We start from the raw sequence: 14,377 nt of genomic DNA, 5'->3' as shown, positions 1-14,377 counted from the left end.
ATTTCAATGTGAAACACAGGACCAGGGAGCGGATGAAGAGGCCGTCTGGGCTGCCAGTTTTCCATTGGCCAGCCTCCTGCACGCAATCTGTGTCACTCCATCGGAAAGCACTCCTTCACGAGGCGCTCCAAAGGGGGACTGGGACGGCTCAGCACCTCACTGGGACTTGGAGACAATCTACAACGCTCGATGCCGACAGCATGTTTGTGACGTCATTGAAGACTTGTCCCATCCCGGACACTGCCTGTTCAATCTCCTACCATCTGAAACATCTTAGCCAAGAAGGTAAAAACAGCTTCTTCCCCAGGGTTGCTGTGTAGCTAAATAATGCTACTACCCCAGCTTGCCAACTACCTTTGAGTGTTATGGACCATCAAAATCACATGTTGCATACAAATATGGGAATTTTTAAAAATTAAGTTGTATGGCATCGCACTGTAAATGTCTGATTTGTACTAGAATCTTGTTGTCTTGAGCAATGACATTAAAGTTCTGTTTTATCCCTATCTAAATACTGTCTAAATACTTCTTAAACATTTCCATTGTAACTACTTCCACCACATCCACTAGTTCTATGTACTTACAGCTCTGTTTAAAAAAATATCCTTTCATCATAAATCTCCTTTAAACCTCCCTCCCACCCCGCCCTGTCTCTGCCCTGTAGGATTTGACAGTTCCACTCTGGGGAAAAGGCTCTGACGATATAGTTTACCGAGACCTCTGATCAAGTTTACTTCCACTCAGCCGAGGGCAGTCCCAAGCAAGCAACCCAAGTTTGTCTGACCTCCCCTCAAAGTTATCACTCGTGGATAATAGAGTGTTCCCAGTACTACAATTCTGACAAGGCAATACTCCATCAGAACTACAGCTCTGTTAATGTGTCTCATTTGGCCATTGTTGCAATTCCAACTGTGTGTTGCCTCTTCTGTGACACAATCCCGAAGGTGCTTCATTCCCTCTGTGTGTTGCTATTCACACCGGGACCCAGCAGAGACCAGTGGCCAGCATGACAGCCAATGTTCCCTCTAATTTATAATGACCAGTGAGCACAAAAGTCCTGCGTTGTGCAGTTTTTTGCCCATTGACAACAACGTAATTACTGAATAATTACTTCAATAAAAATAGCATAAGTAAGCCCATTCTAAAATCTGCAGACAAATCATCGCAAACTCCACATCGTCAGCACCATCCACATCGGAAACAAAAAAGGAAACGTAATTGTGTATGATCGTGAAGTGTACTAGACATGCCAACGAGGTCGAGGGTGACAACCTTTAGCGCGCGGTTTAAACTCCTCTGTGTGCTAGTAGCAGAAGACGAGTGTGCGCACATACGCGTACGCCTTAGAGGGAACACTGGCGACAGCCAACCAATCAGAACAATGAGTCAGACCAATAGAAACATGAGCACTGGGCAGAAACAACACTCAATTGACTCAATTACACACTGATGATGTCACCTCGACTGGTGACGAGACGTTTGCAACCTAATCTCCAGACTCAGCGTACAACCCTACAAACAATTGCCAAACTGAGCTACCAACCTTCCATTTCACACATGAAGTGTCTCAGTATTGAGATTTGTGAAATACGGTATTGTGATTTTGACCATGCAACCAACACTTCGTTGCAATTCTGACAGTAGAGTCACTTTTATTAAAGGCCGCTAAGGCACAGCTCCCTCTGAATTGTGATTCTGATAATACTGCCTTACAACAGGTAAGGAAACACGAGGGGGTATTTCTTTACTCAGAGAGTGATAGCTGTGTGGAATGTGCTTCCTGTAGAAGTAGTAGAGGCCAGTTCAGTTGTGTCATTTAAGGTAAAATTGGATAGGTATATGGACAGGAAAGGAGTGGAGGGTTATGGGCTGAGTGCGGGTAGGTGGGACTAGGTGAGATTAAGAGTTCGGCACGGACTAGGAGGGCCGAGATGGCCTGTTTCCGTGCTGTGATTGTTATATGGTTATATGGTTAACAGCAATATTAATGGAGATGAATGGAAGCAAAATTGACAGGGTTTCACAAAAATGGACACAAAATGCTGCAGGAACTCAGCAGCTATGGAGAAGAGTACAGTCAGCGTTTCAGGCCGAGACCCTTCAGTAGGACTGGAGTAAGAGATTAGAAGGTGGAGGGAGGAGAGGAAGAAGTACAAAGTGGTAGGTGATAGGTGGAACCAGAGAGGGGAAGGGGGTGAAGTAAAGAGCTGGGAAGCCGATGGGTGAAAGAGATAAAGGTCTGGAGAAGGGGGAATCTGATAGGAGAGGATAGAAGGTTATGAAAGAAAGGGAAAGGTGAGGAGCACCAGAGGGAGGTGATGGGCAGGTAAGGAGATATATGGTGAGACAGGGGAATGGGAATGGGGAATGATGAAGGAGGGGGGCATTACCAGAAGTTTGAGAAATTGATGGTCTCACAATGGTGGGATGTGATGGAGTGCAGTAGATTAGTTAATTAGTTATACGGTAATTAAATACTGGTAGTGTATGGTCATAGGCCAGCTGGTGGCGTAGTGGCCGGACTTCGGAGCGAAGGCTCCCGAGTTCGAATCCAGCCGGCCCCCTTGCACGCTTTCCATTCGTGCTGGGTTGAGTGTTGAGCTAGCAACTCGGCCTTGTAAAAAATAAGAAAGCCTGCTAAAAAAACGCCATCATGACGGCATCCCGATGACTCCACTTGGGGTTAAGGGCTTTCTTCTTTTACTGTATGGTCATGTACAGGAGCTGAGGTTACACCTTTGCACAAATCTAACAGCAGAAGGGGTAATGGAAAGAAAAATGCTTTATTAAACCGTCAAGGCCGGAGCCCTGCCTCAGATTATCGACAAAGTTCCAGTGTGCGCATCAACCTGCCAGCCCCTCGCAGGCTTTCACTTCCCCCCCACCCACACACCCTCCCCTCACTGCTGAGACGCTGACCAGACTCCCATGTCGTTCACCACCACGCTGAGCTGGCCCTGTTGCTTGATGCAGTGTCGGGTGGTTTCCAGGACGGTGAGCAGCCGGCGGTCGAGGGCGGAGAGGTGAGGCTCGATGAGGATGGGGGCGAGCTGGTCACTCCACAGCGACTCCCTCACGACGTCGCTCAGCCTGTAGGGCTCCGTGGCCAGAAGCTGGAGGCGGAGGAACGTGCTTCTCCGTATCCTGCACGCAATGACAATTCTTAAAGACCCATCGGACAGCGGCTCAGCGCAGTGTAAAATTACCTCTGATCCAGCTGTGGCTCTGCAGCCTGAGTTGCAAGACAGAGGTCAGAGGCAAAGGTGGGAGAGGGAGCCGGGGGTGAGGAGCAAGGCAAGGTCAGGGCGAGGGTTAGAGGTCATGGGGGTCCTCAGAGGGAATAGCAATGGGGTTCAGTCACAGGGGCTGTGCCTTAGAGTGGGACTTACCGGCAGCATTGCTGAAGGGGGGCCAGGATTGACAGCTCATCGTAAGAGTGCCTTCCGAACCTAGGAAAGAAAACAAGTGAACAGATGCATTGGCTTCCATCCAGACTCAAACTGGAGTTTATTGTCATGTGCACAAATACATATTATATATCATCATCATCATTATGTGCCATGTTGTATGACATCATCATTATGTGCCCCATCATATGACCTGGGCAAACACGGTCCCATGACTGTTCTTGGCAAATTTTTCTACGGGAGTGGTTTGCCGTTGTCTTCTTCTGGGCAGTGTCTTTACATGACTGATGACCCAGCTATTATCAATACTCTTCAGAGATTGTCTGCCTGGCGTCAGTGGTCGCATAACCAGGACTTGCGATATGCACCAGCTGCTCATACGACCGTCCACCACCTGCCCCCATGGCTTCATGTGACCCTGATCGGAGGCTAGCCAGGTGCTACACCTTGCCCAAGGGTGACCTGCAAGCTAGTGGAGGGAAGGAGCACCTTCCACCTCCTTCATCTGGGGGTGGAGACGCACCCCCATCCTGCCACCTGCATTCTGCATACGCACAGGTGCAACAAAAAACTTAACCTGCAGCAGCATCACAGATAAACAGCTCTTGCAAGAAAACATAAATTACACACTTGTTTAAACAAGATGAACCATTAGGATTTGAAAAAATCAAGTGATCGAGATGGCCATAGTGTTGCTGAACTCCAGTGATTAGGGAGTTGATTCAAGAACCAAATGGTTGAAGGGAAGCAGCTGTTCTTGAACTTTCACCTCCTAAAGCCAAATACGCATCAGCCATGAATCAAAGTTCAAAGTAAATGTGTTATGAAATATATATATATGTATGTATTTTATCTATCTATCCATCTGTCTTTCTATCTATCCATCTGTCTATCTATTTATCTGTCTGTCTATCTATCTGTGTCTATCTGTCTGTTTTTCTATCTATCCATCTGTTGGTCTGTCTATCTATGTTTTTCTATCTATTTATTCATCTGTCTGTCTATCTATATGTCTACCTATCTGTCTGCCTATCTATCCATCTGTCTTTCTGTCTATCTATCTATTTATTTATTAGGTATTCATTGGGATACGGGGTGGGGCGGGGGAATTGGATACATTTGGCCCTTCAAGCCCAGCAACCCCCGATTTAATCCCAGCCTAATAACAGGGAAACTTATAACGTTGACCGAAGCTGGTACATATTTGGACCGTGGGAGGGAACCAGAGCACCCGGAGGAAACACACATGGCCAAGGGGAGAACATACAAACTCCTTACAGGCAGTGGCAGGAATTGAGCTCCTGTTGCCTGTACTGTAAAGCACTGTGCTAACCACTATGCTATGCACGTTGGGGAGTTACCATTGATGGAGTAGCCAACAACGTGGTTACAAGAGCAGGTCAGAGACAGGGAATCCTGTGGTGAGTCACTCTCCTCCTAACTCCCAAAACCTGTCCATCATCTACAGGGCTCAAGTCAGGAGTGTGATGGAAGACTCCTCACTCCTCACATCTGGGTGAGCACAGATGAATAAACCTAACACCATACAGGACAGAGCCCACAGAATGTAGGCTTGATTTAATTGGCAGGAGAAGTGGAGGAGAATCGAGGGAAACTTTGTCTAGCCAAAGACTAGTAGGGGTCTTTAACTTACTGACTGAAGGAGTGATGGGGGGGTGAGGGCAGAAATCTTAAGCACTGAGCACCTGGATGAGTGTGTGAAGAATGAAGAAAAATGGGCTGAAAAATGGCAGATGCAGTTTAATGCAGGCAAGTGTAAGGTGTTATGCTTCAGTAGAACCAACCAGGGTAGGTCTTACACAGTGAACGGTAGGGCACTGATGAGTGCAGTAGAGACAAAGGGATCTGGGAATACAGGTCTATAGTTCATTGAAGCAGACATCACAGGTAGGCAGGATCGTAAAGAAAGCTTTTTGGCACCTTGGCCTTCACAGATCAAAGTACTGAGTACAGGAGGTGGGATATTATGTTGAAATTGTATAAGATGTTGGTGAGGTCTAATTTGGAGTGTTGTGTGAAATTTTGGTCCCCTACCTACAGGAGAGTTGTAAATAAGATTGAAAGAGTACAGAGAAAATTTACAAGGATGTTGGCGGGTCTCGAGGATCTGTGTTGTGATGAAAGATTGGCTTGGACTTTATTTCTCAGAAAATTGAAGATTGATAGGAGATTTGATAGAGGTATACAAAATAATGTGCGGTACAGATAGAGTAAGTGCAAGCAGGGGTTTTCCATTGAGGTTGGGTGGGACTACAACCAAAGTAAAGACGCTGCTGGGCTTTCTTTGCTACGGAGCTGGTGTTGAGGGACAAGGTGAGATTCTCCGCCAGGTGAACACCAATAAATTTGGTGCTCTTAACGATCTCTACTGAGAAGCCGTCGATGTTCAGTGGGGAGTAGTCACTCCGTGCCCTCCTGAAGTCAACATGATCATCGGGGACACCGGTCAACACAACCATAAACTGTTCCAACTGCTTCTGTCTGGCAAACGGTACTGCAGCATTAACACCAGGATCGACAGCTTCTTTCTACAAGCTGTTAGACTTCTAAATTCACATGTCTGTACATTGCAATAGAGTCGTAACGCAAAGATTTTTACTCCCTCATGTTGTGGGATGGATGTATGATTTAAATAAATTCAAATTCAAATCAAACCCTCCTTTATCTGTAAGTACACCAGCTCAGATCAAACAATAGACCAGAGAATTACATTCAAGTGCTAATACAGATTTGCCAGAGTTATCTTTGAGATAACATTGCTCTTTAAGAAGGCTTAGAGTCCTTGAACGGTTTATAAATTGCTTTTTGCCATGCGAATAGATGTAACATATCTTTTTATTATCAAATCCTGTGTTTGTCATTATGGAGGGCATTGTTTGTTGAGGAATCACTGTCCCTATAATGACCTAATCTTATCTTGATGACTGAGTTGTGCACTTTTACAGCTGTGTAATATATCCTTCTGACTGAGTCATATCTGTTTATTACAAAACCCGTTTTTAAGCAGCACTAAATCTTCAGCGATGGACCCAGACACCTAACTGACTAATTCTACCCCGTGGGGCATTGATACTGACCACCTCGTGGAAGATTGATCATAATATGGTTGAAGGTGATTTAGTTCATTCTCAGAGTCTAAATTCTAAACAAAATAACGAGAAGTTGATGACAGATTTTGAGAAAATATATTAACTGTAAGACAATGAACCAGCAATGCCTGATATTTAAAGAACAATATGTTTATAATAGATATCACATATCAAGGCACAAAACCCCATCTGGAAAAGCAGTCCAGAAAAGCAAGAAAAGTTAAAGACAGAAATGGTAAGAAGAAAAGATTGCCAGAAAGCACAGTGGACCTGGAGATTGGGAACATTTCAGAATTCAGCAAAACAATAAGTTGATAAGAAACAGGAAATATGGAATTATTGCAATGGGAATGATAAAAAGCAGATTGTTAAAACCTCTAGATACTCAAAGGAGTAAATCAATGCAGACTCCTTACAGACGTAGACCGAGAAATTACACTTGCGGATAACGAAATGGCAGAGAAACCGGGCAAATATTTGGTGTCTGCAATAAAAGTAAAACTCCTCCCAGAAATAAAGGAGGACACTGGGTCAAGACAGAATTAGAATTAGAATTTTCCTTCTTACATCCATCTCACAACATGAGGGAGTAAAAATCTTTATGTTGCGTTTCTGTCGCTGTGTACAAGCAGTAAGGAAGGGAGAAGTGGGAAGATATTGCCCAAACACTAAGATTGTATACAAGTTGTTTTATGTACTGGTATGTAGTCAGATACAATGTACAGTCGGACACACAATCAGATCAATGTGTATTGATAAATCCGTTGGCCTGGGGATAGAAGCTGTCCTGGAGCCTGCTGGTCCAGGCATTAACGCTGTGGTACCATTTGTCAGACGAAAGCAGCTGAAACAGTTCTGGCTTGGAGTCCCTGACGATAATTTCAGGCCCTTTTTACGCACCTGCTGCTGTAAATGTCCTGAATAGAGGAAAGTTCACATCCACGGATGCGCTGGGTAGTCCGCACCACTCTCTGCAGTGCCCTGTGATTGAGGGTACTACAGTTCCCGTACCAGGTGGTGACACGGCCAGTCAGGATGCTCGCGGTGGTGCCCCTGTAGAAAGTCCTGAGGATCTGGGGACTCATGCCAAACTTTTTCAGCCATCTGAGCTAAGAGTGCTGCTGTGTTTTTCTCCCCCACACAGCCAGTAGGTGATGTGTACACCGAGGAACTTGAAACAACTCACCCTCTCAACTACTGACCCATTGATGTCAATAGGGGCTAGCCTGTCTCCATTCCTCCTGTAATCCACAATCAACTCCTTTGCTTTCTCGACATTGAGGGAGAGATTGTTTTCTTGGCACAACTGTGTCAGGGCATTGACTTCTCCTCTGAAGGCTGTCTCATCATTTGTTGGAAATAAGGCCGATCAATGTTGATCTGCAAATTTGATCAGCAGGTTGGAGCTGTGTGTGGCACAGCCGTGGGTGTGTAGGGAGTAGAGGAGGGGCTCAGGACACAACACTAGGGGGCTCAAGAGAAATTAGCATTTGACTTGAAGGCAGAATACATGGTTCATGGCAGGATTCTTAACAGTGTGGAGAAACAGGGGGATCTTGGGGTTCAAGTCCATCGTTCCCTCAAAGTTGCCCTGTCAGTTGGTATGGTGGTTAAGAAGTCCTGTGGCAGGTTGGCCTTCATTAATCAGCAATGCTGAGATACATCCTAGGATACGCTGGGACACATCAACAGTGATGTAACCTAATCTTTCGGGTCTTTCAACATCAGACACTCTCGTCCAGACGACCCAGCCAGGGTTGATCAGGCCCCGGCTTGTATCCCAGAAGCATTGGTCCACAGGGTCACACCTCTTGACCCACAGCCATCTGGAGACTCGCTCAACAGCCTCTGTGATGGTCCTGGTGGCTCTTTTCTTTGCAGATCCATAATGCCAAGGAGAGAGTGGGTTCAGCACAGCGAGCAGCCAGCAAAACCTTTACATCCCACCTCCATAGGCTCACATCGTGCCCTCCACCCATGTCTCTGGCACCGCTCTACCAGCTCTTGGTACCTGGCTTTCTTACCCTTAAGTGCCTTCTCTATCCGGTCTTCCCAAGGTGGTCAGTTTTACCGTGACCACCTGCTCCGAGGTTTCAGACAGAATGACCACGTCAGGCCTCAGGGATGATGATGCAATGAAGTCAGGGAAGTTTAGTTGCTTGCCAAAGTCGACTTTTAGTTGCCAGTCAGACGCTGTGGCAAGCAAACCTGCTGGGATTGAGTTCAAGAGCCGCGTGTTGCCACTCTACCAGGCTCTGGTTAGAATATTGTGTTCACTCTGGTCACCTCATGATAGGAAGAGGGCGAGCAAGCTTCAGAGAGGGTGCAGAGAAGATTAGACGGGCTACTGCCTGAATTCAAGAGCATGTCTTATGAGGAAAGGTTGAGTGAGCTTGGGCTTTTCTCTCTGGAGCAAAGGAGGCTGAGATGTGACTTGAAAGAAATGTGTATGATTATAAAAAGCATAGATGGAGTGGACAGCAGCACCTTTTTCCTAGGGTGGCAGCAGTAAATATCAATAATTTAAGAGAATGGAGGAATGTTTGGGGGGAACATCAGAGGTCGGTTTTACAAACAGAGAGTAGTGGATGTCTGGAATACCCTGCTGCTGTGGTGGCTGGGGCTAATACAACAGGGATATTTAAATGACATAGGCACAGGGATTTAATAGAGGGTAATGGGCTGTGTAGGAGGGAAGGGGTCAATTGATCGTAGACTAGGTTTATTCAGGTCAGCACAACATTGTGGGGCTGAAGGGCCTGTATTGTGCTGTACTGCTCCTTGTCTCTCAGGACAGCTGATTAGTCTCCCCCACTTGCTGTGAAATACAAGGTGGCAGATCGAGTGCTCGTACACAGGATCAGTATAGATGGGTAGGTAACGATTGTCACCGACGCGAAGGGCTGACTCTGGTCTGAAAACTCGAGCCCGTTTATGATCACTCACCCTCGGCCATTGTCTAAGTGAAGGAGGAAGCTGTCATTACCAAACTTCTGGAATGTTTCATAGTGGTGTCGATCCATGTTACCTGTAGGACGAACACAGAGACTGGTGTGAATTCAAACCTTATTGGCTTAGGCTTCCTCTCCCCATTGACCACAGCCTGTTCTGATGGGTTTGCCCTGCAGCTCAATATCAGGATCGGGCAATATTTTTGTGTTTCTTGATTGTACCTTCCCCCTCCAACTCTACAACTTATCTCCATGGTAACCTAGGCCTCACCCTGTCATAGACATCACCTTTTTCCCATCTATTCCCTCCCCACAACGTTATACAAAATTGCTTTTCTCATCCCATAAGTCATAGGAACAGAATTAGGCCATATGCCCCATCAAAACTGCACTGTCAGTCTATCATAACAGATGTATTTATCCCAGAAGTTCCAACCTGGGGTCCACAGACCCCTCGGTTAATGGTAAGACTCCATGACATAAATAAAGTTGGGAACTTCTGATTTATCCCAATTTTGAGTAAATACCTTTGACTTGAAAAATTAACCCAGTTTTTCTTTTCCCAAATGTTGCCTCACCAGTTGATCGTTTCTAACACTCCCACTTTTACAATGGAGACCAGTCAGCCTGTTATTCCCAACTGGAGGCAGAGGGCCATATTGTGCAGTAGGTCAGATGTCTCTCTTGGAATTATTAGTACAGGACAACTTCAGAGTCCTTGCAGTTCTCACCCATACATTTTTCACACTTACAATGGAGGTTCTGTTTTCGGCTCATTCTGGTCACCTCAGTACAGGAAGGATGTGGACACTACAGAGAATCTGCAGAGGAGATTTACAAGGATGTTGTCTAGATTGGAGTTTATGCCTAATGAGAATAGGTTGAGTGAATTTGACCTTTTCTCCTTGGAGCGACGGAGGATGAGAGGTGACCTGATCGAGGTGTACAAGATGATGAGAGGCATTGATCGTGTGGATAGCCAGAGGCTTTTTCCCAGGGCTGAAATGGCTAAAACAAGGGGGAATAGTTCTAAGGTGCCTGGAAGTAAGTACGAGGGGATGTCAGAGGTAAGTTTTTTACACAGAGAGTGGTGGGTGTGCGGAATGCATTGCCGGTGACAGTAGTAGAGGCAGATATTATAAGGTCTTTTAAGATAGGTACATGGAGCTTGGAAAAGTAGAGGGCTATACATCAGGGAAATTCTAGGCAGTTTCTAGATTAGGTTACATGGCTGGCACAACATTGTGGGCCAAAGGGCCTGTAATGTGCTGTAGATTTCTGTGTTCTGTGTTCATGTAGCGAGGACATTTCAGGCAAGGTGAGTATTGAATTTGCTCTTGCGATGGTGGAGCAGGATCTGTCTCTGAAATGTGCACTGACAGTGGTCCTGGAGGTCCAGAAGCTCCTTGGCAAGTTGCGACAGGGTATTTTGCACACTGCCACGAGACTTTGCGAGGTGTGGATTCAATCTGAACAGTCCCAGAACCTGCCCTACCTCTGGGAAGCGGAAGAGATCTAGAAATAGACCAATCCGTCCCATCCATCTCACGTTTGCCCCCTCCCAACCAATGTCCATGCTCTCAACCTGGCACCCCCTGGTAAACACAACCTCCCTGGCGCAAAGCAAACCCCCCCCAGGCGTTCAGTCCCCGATCCCCACACGCATGCATGCCTGTCCTACAGTCCAACAAAGGCATGGCCGTCTCCCATACCCTCTTTCTCTGTGACTGCCGGCAGCCACCCTACACTTCTCTAAGCACTGTACCAATCTCCTCCCCTACTTACATCGCAATCTCCCAACTCTTCGGCTTCTCATACAAGCAGCCCTCCGACGACACAAGTCCCTGCCCCAAACATCTCTAATCCCCACTCCATTCCCAGCCTCTGCCCTGTGCTGCCAATTTTTGCAGAGAAAGTTTACAAGGACGTTGCCAGTGCTTGAAGATGTGAATTATACAGAGAGGTTGAATAGCTTAAGACTTCATTCCCTGGGAAGCAGGAGAAGTGAGAGGAGATTTTATTGAGGTATGGCCAGGGTGAATGCATGCAAGCTTTATCCCTTCAGGCTGGGTGAGGCCAGAACGCGAGGCCGTGGGTGAAATACTTAAGGGAAATCTGCGGGGAAAGCTCTGCACTCTAGGTGTTGAAAGTATGAAATGCTCTGCCAGTGGAAGTGGTAGATGCAAGATCTATATTAAGAGAAGTCTCGATAGGTCTATGGAAAAGAGGGATGTTGGGGACAGTGGTCTGGGTGCAGGTAGATTGGACTAGGCAGAAGAGCAGGCTAGCATGGACTAGATGGGCTGAAAGGCCTACTTCTGTGCCTTGGTGATCTATGACTCTATGAGCTCACGTCTATACTGTCCAGCGCTCTGCAATCACACCCCTTGCAATGGACACGTCTGCCAGGGCAGACAATGATGTGCGCTTACCCATCAGGAAGTCCAGGATGACCATGTCCATAAGATCGATCAGCCGGGTTCCGGCGTTGTAGGGCGGGGTTTTTTTAATCTTATCACAGTATCTGGCGTTCATTTCCCACCTGTAACAGCAAGAGAAGGAGTCCTGGGAAGATCAGCAGGTTGGCTGAAGGTGGCAAGGCAGGGGAGGGAGGGGCAGAACAGGGCTGGAGTGGAGGAGTGGGTACTGGGGGTCAGATCGGGTACTGGAGGGGCAGGATGGGGACTGGAGAGGGGCTGGCTCCACTGAAAGGACAAGGAATGGCAGAAAACTCAGACTTCTGGCATCCTGCTGGTGCCCCCCCACAGTGAAAACTGATACAAAACACTTATTAAAGTTTCCAGTGCTCTGATACCCACTGTTGCCTCTTTTATTCTTTATACATCTGGAAAAATCCTCTTGTATCCTCTTTTATATTACTGAATAGTTTACCTTCAAATGTCATTCTTTCTCGCCTTATGGCTTTTTAGTTTTTAAAACTCTTCTCAATCCTTTATTTTCCCACTAATTTTTGATATATTTTATGCCCTCTCTTTAGTTTTTATGCTGTTTTTAACTCTATTTACATCGTCCTCCCTAATTCTTTGGGATGTATTTATCCTGCCGCCTTTGAATTGCTCCCATTGCTGCTCTGCCATCACCCCTGCTAGTGCCCCCTTCCAATCAACTTTGGCCAGCTCCGCCCTCATGCCTCTGTAATTGCCTTTAAGCATGTTAAAGTTCCCACCTGTATGAAACCATACACCACACTGACTGTAAATTACATTTAAAAGGGGCCATAGAAGTTATCCAATTTCTTCTACAGTTTATTTGAATAACAGAATAGTGAAAATACACAGTCATCTACTGACTGGTGTGCGGACCCACTGACCCACCAAAGCCACAAGAGCTCGTCCGCAAAGTCTCCTCATTCACCACAGCCCACATTCTGACCCTGCTGCGTTGCAAGAACCGGTATAAGAAGCCACACTGCGGTTTCTCTGCCTTGGTGTTTATACAGTCACACAGCTGAAGGCCAAATAGCACCGACCGCAAATGGAAAGCTCACAGCAAATTTCCACCTCCAACACCTTCCACTGCTTCTTCCAAATGGTTATCTCCCCCACCCCCCGCCAACCCAGCCTCTCATTAAACCGGCACCCACCTGTTCCTTGGAGTCATAGAAAAATACAGCACAGAAACAGGCCATTCAGCCCATTTAGTCCATGCCAAACCAGTTAAGTTGCCAACTCCCATTGATCTGCACCCAGACCATAATGCTCCGTACCTCTACCATCCAAGTTTCTCTTAAACATTTAAATCGAGCTCACATCTGCCACTTGCACTGACAGTTCATTCCACACTCTCACTACTCTGAGAGAAGTTTCCCTTAAACTTTTCACCCTTAACCTATAACCTCTGGTTGTCGTCCCACCCAACCTCAGTGGAAAAAGCCTGCTTGCATTTACCCTATCTGTACCCCTCATAATTTTCTATACCTCTATCAAATCTTCCCTCTATTTTCTACGTTCCAAGGAATAAAGTCTTAACCTATTCAATCTTTCCTTACAACTCCGGTCCTCCAGTCCTTGTAAATTTTCTCAGTACTCTTTTAACCTTATCTACATTTTTCCTATAGATAGCTGACCAAAACTGCACACAGTACTCCAAATTAGGCCTCACCAACATCCTTGTCCATTTAGTGCATTCAGCACCCCTCCAGTCCCGCTTCACGCTCCCCCCCCGCGCCAATCTCCTGTCTTGCCACATCATAACTGCCACCCCTAACCCCCAGTGACTGGTGTGTTCCACAGGAGTCGGTATTGGGATTGCTACTTTTCACGTTATATCTCAGTGATTTGGATGACAGAGTTGATGGCTCCATGGCCAAGTCTGTGAACAATATGAAGATAGGTGGAGGGGCAGGTAGTGTTGAGGAGTCTGTAGAAAGACCTAAATAGATTAGGAGAACAGGAAAAGAAATGGCAGATGGAATACAGTGTCGGGAAGTGCACGGTCATGCACTTTGGTAGAAGAAATGAAAGTGTGGAGTATTTTCTATATGGAGAGAAAATTCCGAACTCTGAGGTGCAAAGGGCCTTGGGAGTCCTCATTCAGGATTCCATAAAGGTTAATTTGCAGGTTGGGTCAGCAAACGCAATGCTAGCACTCATTTCGAGAGGACACTGCACTTGGAGTATTGTGAACAGTTTTGGGGCCCATAGTTAAGAAAGGAAGTGCTGATGTTGGAGAGGATCCAGAGGAGGGTCACAGGAACAATCCCAAGAAGGAAACGGTTACTGTATGAAGAGCGTTTGGTGGCTCTGGGCCTGTATTCACTGGAGTTTAGAAGAATGAGGGGGGTTCTCACTGAAACCTATCGAATATTGAAAGGCAGAGATAGAGTGGATATGGAGAGGATGTTTCCGATAGTGGGGGGGAATTAGAGTGCACAACCTCAGAATAGAGG

The 14,377-nt window shown here is 46.4% G+C and overlaps 1 protein-coding gene across 1 annotated transcript in view; it reads right to left on the bottom strand.

Moving 5' to 3' along the window:
• Window positions 1-2,900: 2,900 nt before the first annotated feature.
• Window positions 2,901-14,377, bottom strand: part of LOC132382743 (extracellular serine/threonine protein kinase FAM20C-like) — a 43,208-nt gene continuing 31,731 nt past the window's right edge. Inside the window, exons 8-11 of the mRNA XM_059953194.1 lie at window positions 11,901-12,010; window positions 9,464-9,545; window positions 3,390-3,449; window positions 2,901-3,144 (exon numbers count right to left, since the gene is read on the bottom strand). Of these exons, the coding sequence (XP_059809177.1) occupies window positions 2,901-3,144; window positions 3,390-3,449; window positions 9,464-9,545; window positions 11,901-12,010 (496 nt within the window). The remainder of the gene's footprint in view (window positions 3,145-3,389; window positions 3,450-9,463; window positions 9,546-11,900; window positions 12,011-14,377) is intronic.

Source organism: Hypanus sabinus, chromosome 29, assembly GCF_030144855.1.
Source record: "Hypanus sabinus isolate sHypSab1 chromosome 29, sHypSab1.hap1, whole genome shotgun sequence".
NCBI classification, from domain to species: Eukaryota; Metazoa; Chordata; class Chondrichthyes; order Myliobatiformes; family Dasyatidae; genus Hypanus; species Hypanus sabinus.
The sequence above is the reverse complement of the archived record's forward strand: the minus strand, read 5'-3'. Positions and strand labels throughout refer to the sequence as shown.